Source organism: Eptatretus burgeri, chromosome 2 (genome assembly GCF_056783735.1).
Source record: "Eptatretus burgeri isolate ZD-2024b chromosome 2, Ebu_testis_v1, whole genome shotgun sequence".
Taxonomy (NCBI): domain Eukaryota; kingdom Metazoa; phylum Chordata; class Myxini; order Myxiniformes; family Myxinidae; genus Eptatretus; species Eptatretus burgeri.
Genome location: NC_140962.1, coordinates 98,131,976 through 98,146,864, shown reverse-complemented (window position 1 = coordinate 98,146,864; position 14,889 = coordinate 98,131,976). Strand labels below are relative to the sequence as shown.

General features: G+C 45.2%; 1 protein-coding gene and 1 long non-coding RNA gene across 3 annotated transcripts in view; one reads left to right on the top strand and one right to left on the bottom strand.

The window, feature by feature from the left end:
• Positions 1-14,889, bottom strand: part of LOC147032651 (uncharacterized) — a 134,165-nt gene that overhangs the window by 23,019 nt on the left and 96,257 nt on the right. The gene's annotated exons all lie outside the window — the stretch shown is intronic.
• The window catches only part of LOC147032653 (uncharacterized), a 54,919-nt gene that overhangs the window by 19,838 nt on the left and 20,192 nt on the right, over positions 1-14,889 (top strand). The window contains exons 5-7 of the mRNA XM_085870446.1: positions 8,122-8,278; positions 9,012-9,130; positions 11,984-12,089. Coding sequence (XP_085726572.1) covers positions 8,122-8,278; positions 9,012-9,130; positions 11,984-12,089 — 382 coding nt within the window. The remainder of the gene's footprint in view (positions 1-8,121; positions 8,279-9,011; positions 9,131-11,983; positions 12,090-14,889) is intronic.

The window sequence follows — 14,889 nt, the reverse complement described above, 5'->3', positions numbered from 1 at the left end:
GACTCCCCCGAACTCTTTACACGGGACTTTCACGAACTCAGCCCTACCACGGGACTCCCACAAACTCTTTCGGGACTCTTTTTGAACAAAGAAAAGATGTCCTCTTTATGCTTTGCACCCCCTCCCCCGCACCCGGCGTGACTTGTGCCCTCATGATCCACCCCCCGCTGAACCACGGGTGGGAGGGAGTTGTTGACCTCACCGCAGGGTTCTTCTTCCTCTTCGCAGAAGAGGGGGAGGGACATCTCCATTGTTTGCTCCCTAACTATTAAATCGATCCGCAGCGCATCTAATCGATTTCAAAACATTTAAACAATGGAAGGTGAGCTATCTCGGGAACATGCACTTATCGACATAGCTGACTAAGGGAACCTGTATGTTGTGTGCAATTGAATTCCAAATTCGTAACACTACCCCCTCCCCTTTTTACAGACTCGTCCCGAGTCGTCAAATTTTTGTGTGACCAGCATGTGTAAGTTTTCCCCTCGTACATTCTACCTTTGGATCCCTGAGTGCGACATTTCTTTATACATGTCCCAAAAAGAAATAACCTAATGCGCTGCATAACTAACTAAACAAACTCTCACAGACTCATTCGGACAACTTAACTAAAATTGCCGGCGCTAAAACAAGCATGCAGGTCAGGTTCCACATATTTACAATCTTAACTTATCTATTACGTCACACAAACCATGGCCCAGGACTTGTGATCTGTGAAAGGGGAAAGGCAAAAGTCATAGCAAAGTCTTTGGTGCAGGGGAATGGATGGAGATGGTCGCAAAACACAAAAAATGGACTGGATGCACAGGCTGCTTGCAGGGCAGTCCTCACAAAACTGGATGGTCCTGGTGCGCATGGTGATGGATGGACACAGGGGCAAACGCAAACAAGGGCTAACAGGCATGGGGTCATGGCAGAGGCAGGCAACTAGGCATGGCAAGGTAAGCCCATGCAGAACAGGCAGCTGCAGCACAACAGGCCGGCAGGTGAAGCTGGCCGGCCTCTGGTGTGGTACCATCAGGTCTGGAGGGAGTGCGGTGGTGCCGGCCGCTCTGAAGGCGGGCTCGGACCTAGCCTACTGTCTCCCCCCACTCTATCGCCTTTGCCTGTCTCTGTCCATACCCACTCCCTTAATTTGCCACACAACACAACAAAATTTAGCCCCTCTTTATTTTTATTATTTTTTTATAATTGTCACCCGAACCCCCTTTATTGTCTTTGTCCAGCTAGCCTATCATGTCCACCTAGCCTACTCCCAACCCCTACGTTCCCTCTCTGGAGGGGAATAGGGAGAGCCTAGCGTCCTGTCTCGAGGCCCAACGAAGCCTCAGAATGGCCTCCTCAGAGTTCAGCGATCTACTAAGGTGAGTCCAGCGGCCTACAATGAGAGAAGGGATGGATGGTGCGAAGGGGTACATCTCCTATCTACCCTAACATTCATTAACCTGAAACTACCCCGGGGCTTTCAAAAACGCCTCACAATTTAAAACTATCGGTTCTAAAAACCATGATTCCCGTCGCCTGTGTTGGTGTCCATTATAAGTTTGGGCTTTGCCCTCAAATTTTCATACGTGCCCTCGCACAATTTCCTGGCTGGGCAGCGTGGCTCAACTGGCAGGAACTCCCCCTCTGCCGAACTCTAACCATGGCAACCCAGGCCCGCAGGCTGCCTCCAAGCCTAGCTGCTCCCTATAAACGTGGGGGGTTGCCCTCTCTGGCATTGCCCCCTCCGATGCCCACGTGGCGTGTTGATGCCCCGGGTCCCTTTCCGAGGGTCGCCCATGCCCACTACACTGCCCCCGTGGCATTCTGGCGCTATGGGTCCCGTTTCCGACGGGTCGCCCGTGCCCACTACTCTATCCCGACCCCTCTTGGGCCCTTGGCCTACTCTGGCCGACTAGTCCGGTGCCTGGCGTGCCCACTAAACAAAACTCAACTTTCCACAGCCACGCTCCCAGCCGGTCCATGAACTCTTGCACCCCTCCAAACGGGTTTCGTGCCTTCTCTCGACACCAACAACAAAAGGACCTCCTTTTAATAAATTTAACTATCCACTAACTTAACATTAAACTGACCCCGGGGTCTCTTGGGTGGGAATCACTCCTCCCCCCAACCAGTCATTCGCACCATGCATACCACATTCGCTCCACTCACACACTTGGGCCTACTGTCCCACACTCATTCCTCACACACTTTCCATTTCGCAACTCACACCAACCCTCCACACTGCCATCCTTCTAACTAAATCCCCTGACTAACTCGTGCTCCCTCATCATCCCTTAAAACTCATGCACGTTCCATTTACTCTACGAAGCTAAGCTATGTCTCCACTACACATTTCCAGTCTGTCCGTGTCTCCAAAAATCCAAAAATTCCATTTCCTAAATGTAAACTAAAATCCCTCTAACTAATCCATTCCACGGGCTCCATGAGGTACAATCCATGTCCCGATGAAGCCGGTCTCACTAACTCTCACCCATCCTCCTAACTAGTACTTCCTTTGCCCCCAAACAAGGGGGTCTTCCACCCCTTGCCTGGGAATCCTGTTCACCCGAAGCGAGGCTTGCTTTTCTCAACTCTCTTTTTATTCATAATGCGCACCACCAGCGTGGCAGTTCACAGCCGCGCTCTTTTTCCATGACGTCATGGCAGCTGCTTGCGCCCCCCGCACCTCGTCCCTCTTGGAGGGAACCGTCCGGCAGGAATTCCCTTCTGCCGGATTCCGAACACACGTTCAGCCATGATGTCACTCTGCGCATCTCAAAGCAAGCCCCGCGTTTCGAGGGGTTCCCCACGCGAACACATGTGCTCTGCTCGTCGGAGCTTTACAAACACGCTCGCGTGGAGAACCCATCCGGTCCAAATTCCGAATCCAGCCTAGCTTCTGTCCGTCCGCGGGATCGGCTAACATCCACCGCTGGCGTTTCCGGACCGGGTTTCACCTGCGCAGCCGCGCACGTGGCGGCCTTGTGCATAGCACAGCACGGACCCCGCGCTCGCTGCTGTGCAAACCCGGCACGGTGCTCAAAATAGCTGCGGCCGCAACTCGGCCCTTGTCCTTCATCTGGTCCCGTCGTCGTCGCCGTTCAACGTACACACTCCTGCGTGCGATGACGCTCACACACTCCACCATGGCACTCGGACACGGGGATGCGGTTGCGTTCTCCCGCATACAGACTGTCATCTCCCTCACGTACAGCAACCTCACACACGCTGTCTCTCTCACAAATCGCCTTTCACTCACACACACCATACTACTCACTCACGCAGTGCTTCATCCACACGCGGTGCTTCATCCACACACGGTGCTTAATCCACACCATGCGTGCTGGAAAGCACGCATTTTGGCACACTCGCAAACACACATTTCGACACCACACACACCGGAACAACCACGCTGGAAATTAGCACCACCTCAAGGGGTCCCGGGATTTCCATAACCCCCAAGCTCCGCGTGCACCCATTCACAGCACTCGCCCCCTTTACCTCGCAAGGCTCGACCGGACTCTCCTCGTCGCGATCCGCCTCAAGGGGCACAGTCCCTCACCTTGTTCCTGAAGGAGGCTATCCTGCTGCTCGCACCGGGTCACACAACACTCCCCCAGCTCAACCCCATTGTCCCTCACTATGCCTACCTGTGTGTGCTCGTCAATTACCTGGAGTTTCTCCTCTACTTGCTTTATCTCAGTCACCTCGTTTATTATTTCCGTTTCTTCCTGGCTTTTCGTCTCCGTTTCCTGTTCTATTCCCCGTGGCTCTGGTATTTCTGTCACCTCGTTTATTATTTCCCTCGTCTCTACGTGTCTTGCCGTACACGTCTCCGTCACCCCTTTTAATTTTTCTCTCTGTGTCACCGTCACTTTCTCTGTCACCTGCTCGAGTCTCGCCCAACGCGTCTCCCTAATTACTTTGTCCTCCACCGCGGGACTGACAAAGTCCACACTCCCCTCAGCTCGTTCGCTCCAACACGTGGTGCCGCCATTTTGAGCTCCACTTCCCGCGTTTCGCTCCTCTCAATTGCCATTCTGCCCGCCTGCAGGCATCGCCTCACACTCTGCATCTCACCCCGCAGCGTTTGCACATTCTCATCCATTTTTGCCAACAATATTTCTAAGAGCTGGCCCATATCAGGTGGCCCGGTGGCAGCCGCTTCGCCATTATCGGGCGCGGATCCGCCGGGGACTGAGGAGGGATTTTGACAGAGGAGGGGAGGGGGTGTCATACACCGCGGCCCTGGCCGCTGCGTCCATTGCGGACTCTGCATTTATTTGCGGAGAATAGTCAACCTGCATAATGGGAGTGTCCTGCATGGTCATTTCGTCCTGAGCCAGAGATTCTAACATTTCCAAATCCATTCCTAATCCCTCCTGCCCCTGCTCGCCTTGGCTGAACATTTTACATGCTGGGAATAAAATTTATAACGCTCGTAATTTGGGGACACAGGGGGGGTTTGCTCCGTATACCACTGATTCGACTCCGTGAATTTTGCTACGGAGGCGGAGGGGGCCGAATCGCACTCCTGACAACCAGTTGTTACTGGCCGGGGGTCGGCGGCTAACCGACCGCTCTGAAGGCAGCCGCAAGTCGAGTCGGCTGGACTGATCGCCTGGAATATAGATCGCCGCCCGGATAACTCCGAGCGACAGGTCCTTGTACAAGAACCGAAAAACGCCAATCGGCAGATCACGTGGGGTAGGGTCGATTGCCAATCTTCAATGTACCTAAATACCCACGTGATCCAACTACCAGGGTATTCCACCCTCGACGGAACTCGTACGGAACAAACCGCCGAGGCGAGCCTGTCCGTGCACGATTCCGAGCAGCGTAATCGCCGAGAACCGTCGGTCCAAATGTCCCCCTATTACGGCAAACCACGGCTTTCTAACTCCCAACACACGAAATGTTCAGTCAATGAGGGAATTGATGCAACGAGCAGGTTTACATTCACACAAGGACATTTATTATAATAAAACACGTATGCAATTAAATAAGGCAAAACACGTATGCAATTATACAAGCAACAAAGGCACGACAAAAGAACTACAACCGTCTACTTATTATGTACAGTCATTTACACTTAACAGCAGTTCTTACTTATTAGATGGGCACACGGACACACGTACGCGCGCGCGCGCGCGCGCGCACACACACACACACACACACACACACACACACACACACACACACACACACACACACACACGAAACGGTGGCTGAGGCCTTTAATCACGAGCTCCAGCTCGGAGGACAGGTGAGCTGAAACTCAGAGCTTGACTCGAACCTTTCCACCTCGTGTGGTCTTCAACTTGGCCGGACCCGGCTCCAGCGAGAGTGAGCTGGATCCAATCGCCGCGATCCTTCCCAAGCTCCCGCGAATCCTCCCGCGCTTCTCAACACGTGCCGGTGAGACGAGGCGCCGATCCTTCATGTCGATCGTCGCTTCCCCCAGGATCCAACTCCAAGAAGAAGCCGATGCGTCGCACCAAGCCAGGAAACAAAATGGAGAACGAAAAGCTCCACGAACCAAGAAGAAGAGGAAGAAGCCCCCACTCGCAGCTCGAGCCGAACAACTCGCTCAAGTTCCTTCCAAAACAAAGCAGCAGCCGAAGCTCACTGAGTCAGCCGAAGCAAAAAGCTTACTCCTCCCACAGGACTCAGCACACGAACTCTGCACACGGGACTCAGAACGGGACTCTTCACGAACTCTGCCACGGGACTCCCCGGAACTCTTTACACGGGACTTTCACAAACTCAGCCCACGAACTCAGCCCTACCACGGGACTCCCCCGAACTCTTTCGGGACTCTTTTTGAACAAAGAAAAGATGTCCTCTTTATCCTTTGCACCCCCTCCCCCACACCCGGCGTGACTCATGCCCTTGTGATCCACCCCCCGCTCAACCACGGGTGGGAAGGAGTTGTTGACGTCACCACAGGGTTCTTCTTCCTCTTCGCAGAAGAGGGGGAGCGACGTCTCCATTGTTTGCTCCCTAACTATTAAATCGATCCGCAGCGCATCTAATCAATTTCAAAACATTTAAACAATGGAAGGTGAGCTATCTAGGGAACATGCACTTATCGACATAGCTGACTAAGGGAACCTGTATGTTGTGTGCAATTGAATTCCAAATTCGTAACAATATATTCACCTATACTTTTAGTATGTCTTTCATAATATGTATTGGTACCAAAAAAAACTTTATTGCGAAACTGTTGCAATTTGTTCTAGGTTTAGTCACATATTGCCTAGACTAAGACAAGATCAAAAAAGTACGCTCCAATATCCGACAACAAATACATGAATCATGAAAGAAAGGAACATCAATATGTCTACATACTACGTCCAAAATCATGACAACAAATTACTCACAATATCCAGGCCCCCCTTACAAACGGACGCCGACGTTGTCAGACGGAATGAAAACCCGTCATTCTTGTTTCAAAAACAGCTAAAATTGATGAAAAAGCGGCCGAAATTGAAACCAACACAGTAATTACGGTCGCAATAGCAAATATAACCGAAACCAACACGTTTATTCTACACGGAAGAACGGTCGTGACGGACACAAGAATGGTCAATCCCGAAATAGAACGGTGGGGAATGGAAGCAACATCGGTTATTTCCGTCGCGAAACGGCGGAGACTGAAGCGAAAGCGATTCATTCCGGTTACCATAACGGGGAAAACATGGCGGCTTGAAAAGTTCTTGAAGTTATGGTAAGTTAACTTTCACGTAGTCTGCCTTGAAAATATCATGTCTGTTAATGAAAACCCGTTTGTGGTACGGGATATTATACAAGTAGCGATAAATGCACCCTCTTGACTGAATGTGTGGCTGACATTTCGTGTAATTCGTGCCCCCGTGCTGCAGCGATCAGTGACGATTGATCGCTTATATTTGTAAGAGGTAAAATTTGATAGTAATAATAAATTGCAAATTCCAATAAAATAACAAAGTTAATATGAAGTGAAAACTGTACAAAGATCCCATACACGATCCCCTATGTTGAACTGGGCAAACACAACTAGCGATCCTTCACTCGGGGGCTCGAAATACAGGCAAACCAAACATTATCATCACAACAAAATTCGGTTTTATAAATTGTTAAAACTACATCAGGTACTACCCACTATATATTATCTATATTACATTTATGTTCGAGGCACAAGCACTAAAAATCTACATACCGTAACAGGTCGTTCTACTGCATCCGCCATCTTGTTCGCACTACAGTAACCGGAATGAACCGCTCTTGTTTCGCTTCCGGACGTTTCGCGACGGAAATAACCAATCTTGCTTCCGTTCCCCACCGTTCTATTTCGGGATTGTCCATTCTTGTTTCCGTCACGACCGTTCTTGCGTGTAGAATAAACGTGTTGGTTTCCATTATATCTGCTATTGGGACCGTAATTACTGTGTTGGTTTCAATTTCGGCCGCTTTTTCATCAATTTTAGCTGTTTTTGTAACAAGAATGACGGGTTTTCATTCCGTCTGACAACGTTGGCATCCGTTTGTTAGGGGGGCCTGATATCTAACCCTCTGGGCGCATGACACGAGATTGAGTGTTGGAAATTACAGTTCATTAATTTGGTGCAAAGTGATTGTCTTTGGGATAAAGGCTGTGGAAATGAACATTCCATTTGTATTTTTTGTCACTTTTTATTTTTTGTACACATTGTCGAGGCTGCATAAGAGATAACACACAGAACATATAACAAAGGGAGCAGGAGACAAGAAGGGCAGGAGAGAGAAGCACAAAACAGTGTGGAACAGAGACGTCACAACTTTGGAAGGGAGAGGGCTGGGGTGGGGTACATGGGATAAACAAGATGGACACTACAGGGACTTCCAGGAAGGAAAGCATGGAATTTGAAGGAGGTGTGTTTGGGGTGGATTAACGGGGGTATAAAAGATCATGGTTTTGGATGGGGGGAGATAAGAGATGGTGATGAACAGCTGTTTCGAAGACCTTGAGGGAAGAGTAGGATTGAAGAGAGATTGTTGGATTGCTTTCTGTCTTTGCTAACATAATGTGTTATGGCACTTTGTGTGGGTAAAATGGAACTTTGTGTGGGTCATAGCTCATCCTAACCTTCACTTCCCTTGACACCTGTGCAACAGTGTGAGTGGTAACGAGCTTTCAGATAAGCAGCCGACTACAGTCGTCTCCTTCTGCCGACAACACGGCCTCGACGGATTTGATTTCTTTTGGCACGACTACACATTCAACAGCAGCATCTACAAAAACAATACAGAGACGTTTTATCATCTCATTCAGGTACCATTACAATATCTTACGCAACATTTTGTCGCCTTTTTGACACTATTGAGCAAATGGTGACCTTTTAACTGAACATTAACCATTATAGTATTGTCATTATTCGACGAAGGGTGTTCATAAAGTTATCGGATGGAGATGCTCACACTAATTCAAGGAACGGCAGTTTTTTCATACATAATCTATATATAATGGAGGGAAAGTATATGTTGTATATTTGTATGTATGTTGAATGTTTCATGCTGTGATAGTTTCATATCTTATAGTGCCCTTGTCTTTGAACTTTCTAGTCTATGTTTGATTCGAGAACTGACTACAAACTGTCGGAATGCTGCTTCACAGACAAAGTGTTGCATCACAAAGTGCGCCATCCCTCGTATGAACCTTAATTTGTGGGTGCCATCTGCTGGTATTAGTTGGTGGATGTAAAAGATCTCTCAATGAAGGCGAGTTATCGCTGCCACACTGACTAAATCCCCCTCCAAAATACAAAGGGCATTGCATCGGTGGCAAAGATGCACTCCGACCAATGATTGCAACTATCAGCCATGTGCTTCAAACGAATGAATGAGAAACTTTACTGTTTGTGTTCAAGATTAATGGATGAACATTTCAGTCTTTGTCACGTAAGAAGTGCAAATTAAAAGTGGCAAAGTAAACACTCAAAGTTGTGAACAAAGGAGAAAATTCAAGGACCCCTTGTGCTTGTTTTCTGGTGTTTTTTGTGAAACAGAAAGTGCGAAGAGTGTTTGACAATGAAACTAATGCCGGCAAAGAACGCTTGCTGCTCTCCATGACAATTCAGCCTCATGATACGTCATACAGTATGATGGATCTGAGTAATATTGACAGGTAAGATAGACAAAGGTAAAGATGCTCAAGTATTTGTTGCTAAAGAAATAATTTCTTACTTTTACTTGCAAATGCGCTGACAGAACAATTCGGAGATATCTAGGCTTTCACTTGTGGATGTAAAAAGGTCCCACATGGTACCCTTTATAAAGTAGGTCATTGCGTGCTGGTACCCTAGCTAAGTTCTAAATTCCTGGTGTGGTTGAGGACAGCTTCAGCAGCCTCCTACACAAATGCAATGGAGTAATGACTTTTCCAGGAATGTTTCTGTATACAACATCTCGGTTCATGGAAAAGTCAGGTGACAATGGGTAGAATATGTAACACACTGAAAGCGGGGTTGTGTGTCAAAACATGGACACAAGGGCTAAACTAAAATAAGGAGGAGAGAGAAGAGCAGTGGAAACATAGCAAGCTGCAAGTGGATGGAGGGATGTAGGGGAGGGTTAATGAGAATATCAAAGATCAACGGTAGAGATGGGTGTTGACCCTCAAGTAATGGGCATTAGGGTTGGTGTCCTATCTGTTAGCATGGGTTGCTGGACGTTGAAGATCCTCTGGTGTTTTTCGTAACGAGAAGGCAAGTTATCGCCAGCACTCTGAACTAATTACAAATTCCTGTCCTGACAACCACCAGGAAAGCAAAGGCAAATCACCCAGTGTAATCCTTGCGTTGGGACTGCTGTGGAGGCACTGAACCTGCCTTCGGGCAGAGCACCACAGAAAGAGGACTTTCCTGGGTTGTTCTGGTCATTTAGTTCCTACAGGAGCCAGCTTGAATGAATATAAAAAATATTTCTATCCTCGAATAAATTATCATCAAATACGTATATATTTGTATATATGGTCAAATACGTACATATGGTCAATGACATGAGGAACAATATCACAATTTAATAATGTTCATTAAAGTGTTCCTGTTAGAAATTACCAATATTTGTAAAGTTTAAAGTTCCATTTGCAGTAAAACTGAAATTTAATGAACATTTTGATACAACTACCTCATACAAACTCTTACTATTGATCACTGTTATAATCACATGTCAATTTGGAACACATTGCAGTTAACGCATATTTGTCTCATCTAATCATATAAAAAGAATTGCATAATTGCCATCATATTTTCAATAAAAACCCAGCTAGCTCACGAAAGACCTTTATGGAAGTAGAAAGCTGCCAGCCTCTCCTGCTTTTAGTCTGCAAGTGATGCCAGTCTACACTTTCTAATAGACTATTAATGTCTTCAGGGCAATTTGGGATTGGCAATAAAGTGCTACCTATGAAAAGATGGGTGTCATCATGCTACTTGACTGCATATAAAACAAGGAAAAAACATTTAAAATTTTTTTCAAAAGAGAGGGATGAAATCTCAAAAAAAAAACAACCAAACAAGGTAGGAATGATACCACAACACAACACCACAATCCCCTTATGGATTACCATCACGACCTCTTTTGACATTTTACTTTTGCTGTGGGATTGTGATGAAACAACGTCAAAATATATCGTGATGGTAATCCATAAGGGGATTGTGGTGTCGTGTTGTGGTGTCATATTATGATGTCTATTCCTATCTTGTTTGGTTGTTTCTTTTGAGATTTCATCCCTCTGTTTTTACATTTTTAAAAAAATGTTACTTTTTTCTTGTTTCTATTGTTTTGTTTTGTTTTTTAGGAGGCATACATAAAATAGTTTATAAAGAATGCAAAATACACATGTAGTGATCAGTGAGGTAGTATATGTCCACTATGTAGACATCAAAATGTGTATCAGCCACTGGAACAGCATCATTTTTTGGGGGTGAGAAGATGGCCACGCCCAGCTTCACAATAGCTCGACCAGGAAGTTTAGTTTCTCATCAGTTAGTCACGATTTGTGTTTGTATGACTTCTTTTTACAATAATTATAAATATCATTTTATATGATATTTTTTCATATTTTATCATAATATGAGCGAATTTAATACGCTAAATGTTTTATATATTTTGTTATTTTGGGATGGATTAAATACATCTGTTATTAAATTGTTTTCATACTTGTTTCAGTTGATTTTGGGGACAGGATATGTATCGCTTTTGGAATGGTTCTGTTCATTCCCCCCCCCCTCCGACAATCATATAGCCTGTTTAGGTTGAGTCTACATTTACTTTTGATTTATTTTCTTAATAAAACACTTAATGTTTTATATATTTTGTTATTTTGGTATGGATTAAATCCATCTATGTTATTAAATTGTTTTAATACATTTTTCAGTTGATTTGGGGGACGGATTTGATATGTATCACTTCTGGAATGGTTCTATCCATCTCCCCTCACCCCCTCCCACAATCATGGCCAAGTTTGGTTGAGTCCACATTTTTGTTCGATTTCTTTTCATCATAAAACAATATTTTATATGTATATTAAAATTTTGGGTTGTGTGCAATAGGCCAGAGACAGAGTAACCTCCTCATGTTGGAATCACATTAATCGCTTCAGTAATTTTTGTGTTAGGTTGGGCATCAGTTTAACATTGTTTTTCAAGGGGAAGAGGAAGACAAAGACGAAGAAGTACAATTCAATGATTTAGCGATCTCTCGGTGTGGTACTTTAGCGATGTATTCTGGCATCTTTTTCAGTCTTCGTAGTTAAGAAAATACTCGAGATTAAAAGGTATGGCTTTTAAATGCTTATATCCTCACTCTATATTATTTTCTCAGCATATCACTTTGAACACATTTGATGTGATGGCCATTTTTTTTTGTCATAATCATCCCTCTATATGGAGTACTACCGTAATCCATGATAATACACAATAATGTTGATACACTTCAAGAATATGCTCGATAATGGCAGTTACTGAATGTATTACAGGGATCTGGACTTCATAAACATCCTGGCCTTTACCACCATGGACTACAAAGGAATCACAACTCACCATAGTCTTCTGCATCCCAACAGCAAAGTATTATTTAATGTTGTAAGTTTTCAGAGTTGTTACCTCTTACAAATAAATAATGTACCCTTCCTATGTGATTTCTTAGGTGAATCATGTACATGTACCCAGTTATTACTTTTTCTTGCAATACATTATCGATAAGGATATTAGGCAAAATGAATGAATTCATGGAGAGCTTGGAACTTGGAGTTGAGATATCAGAATAATAATTAAGCAAGCACTAAGATTGCATGCAACATGAACATGATGTCAGCCACCTGATAGAAGAGGAGCTTTTCCTTCCCCTATTCATTTCTTTCTCTTGGCTCCTGCTCTTCTACCCTTTACCTTTACAACTACACCCCCTCCACCCACTTTTCTCCACTCTCCTTTTTCCATTATCATCGATTTCTCAAATATATTTTCCCAATTTGCCATATTTGCACATGGAGCAAGTAGATGGCCCACAATGCCACCAAACGTTGCCAAAGGATATCGAGCCAGACAAATTGTTTTAAGGACATGCAACAAGTAGTTTAGTGTGTTTTGGTTGGTTGATTCTTATTGCTTAATCTCCTTCGAGTGAGGTGTGGGAAGATGCCCCTGGCAGGGAAGGTGGAGCAAAATACCTGGACAAGAAGGGCAACCAATACCTTCTTTCTGAGGATTTAGTTGGGCATGATTGCTCAATTGGCATGTACCGACATTTCAACATTCTCTTTGACTTGAATCACATTTCAACTGCATCAGATTATCCTAGTAACAGTTTGGAACAAAATACTTGGAATATATCACAGCTTGAGAGGTTAGTATTCATATCATGGAGTTCATTTACTTCAAACATAAAGACCATGTGCACTGCCCATGAACATTGTCTTTTGTAACTCCTGATTAGTAATTCACTCTGAAGTAGCTGTTTCCTCGGAATTGAACAACACAACATTTTAGCAACTATTGGGGATGCCTCTTCACATTAGTTGTACCCCCCAACGCAAGTCGGAACTCGGGGGCCAAATCTTCCTCATTCTACCCTGCTTCCCGAATTTGTCAGGGCAGCGTGGTTGCGGTGAGATTGCAGATCAGTCTCCGTGGATCGGCCCATTGTCTCTGGTCTCTCTCTCTCTCTCTCTCTCTCTCTCTCTCTCTCTCTCTCTCTCTCTCTCTCTCTCTCTCTCTCTCTCTCTCTTTCTCTCTCTCTCTCTCTCTCTCTCTCTCTCTCTCTCTCTCTCTCTCTCTCTCTCTCTCTCTCTCTCTCTCTCTCTCTCTGTCTCTGTCTCTCTCTGTCTCTGTCTCTGTCTCTGTCTCTGTCTCTGTCTCTGTCTCTGTCTCTGTCTCTGTCTCTGTCTCTGTCTCTGTCTCTGTCTCTCTCCCTCTCCCTCTCCCTCTATCATGGCCCTAACTTTGTGAAGGCAGGGGTGCACCTTTCTGGATGTGGGGGATCTCTGGGTCGCTCCTGGGAGATCGATCGGCTGTCTCTTTGCCGTGGGCTTGTTCGAGAGAAGTGTCAAGGGCTACACGACAACAACAACAACACAACATTTTGCCATTTTTTACAAATCAGCATAATGATAAACAAAAGAACAGTGACAACTCGACAAGCAACAATAACACAGTCCAAATTGTACACGTGTTGGGAAGTGGCTGTTTAAGATCAGTATGATGTTATCCACGTCATCTTTGCTCAAGAGCAAGAACATGCGTTTTTACTGGAAGTTTGAGTGATATTCTGGAAAAAGTGTTTGCTCTGAGTCTGGGATGTTAGCAGTTCGATTTTGACCCTGGCTGAGTCATACCAAAGACTTAAAAAATAATATGTGCTGCTTCCTTGCTTGATGCTCAGCATTTAGAGGACAGAGCACAGTCATCTTGCTGACATGATATTCAAAGGGGGGGGGGGCAGGAGGGAGGGATAGAGGTGATTTCTCCTCTATCGCTCGCTGATTGCAGAGAGAAAAGCGACGTCACAAGATGGTGTTGCTGGTACCCAGAGTGCCCTGGGAAGTTTTGGGACTTCACCCTACGGTCATTGGTTGAAGCCAAGCCCTGTGTCGTCTGATGTATCATATATAAATGTGTGTGCATGATTTGTGTGACAGTTCTTCCATGAGCCTTGGTGGCCGCTTAAGATCAGTGAGAAAAATTAAGGTCGGTGAGTGGAAAAGGCACGAAAAATATGGATTAAAGGTTCATTACTACTGCCATTTTAAGGAAGCCAATGTAAATTGTGAAACATATCTATCTGTGCAAGAAAAATATCAAAAATTCATGCTTGAACAGATATCAGATAAAACCGATATCAGATATCAGATATCTGTCCTTGAACAGATAAAAATCACAATTTTCACGAATTAAAATTAATATATCATGTCACTACAGAGTGTTCATTCCCGACAAACTCTTCTTTCTCCTTCCATTCTCCTACTCATGAGATTTGTAGATGCATGTAACAATCAGGTGACGATGCAAATTTCATCCAACATGCTTATTTAATTGGTGTAAATGTCACAAAAATTAGTTTGGAAATAGATGAGACTGATGGGGTGGGACATGGTGGGGAGAGGGCAATGAAAGCCCATTGAAGAGGTTGAGACATTTTTCCACCATTTGAGCAATACAGCAAAAGGAAGTCATTTACAGCTAGAAATGAAAAGTCGAAATTTATGGTTAAATATCTTTTGTTCAAAATGGGGAAAAATTCACAAAATGGGGGGTGGGGGGGAGGGGAGGACTTCTCATTTTAGGGATACAAGACACATAATATGATATCTATCTCCTTCAGTTTGCCATTTATGTTTCCTGACATTGTTATGAGCTGCTTTTTTGTTACTTCAAGGAATTTAGT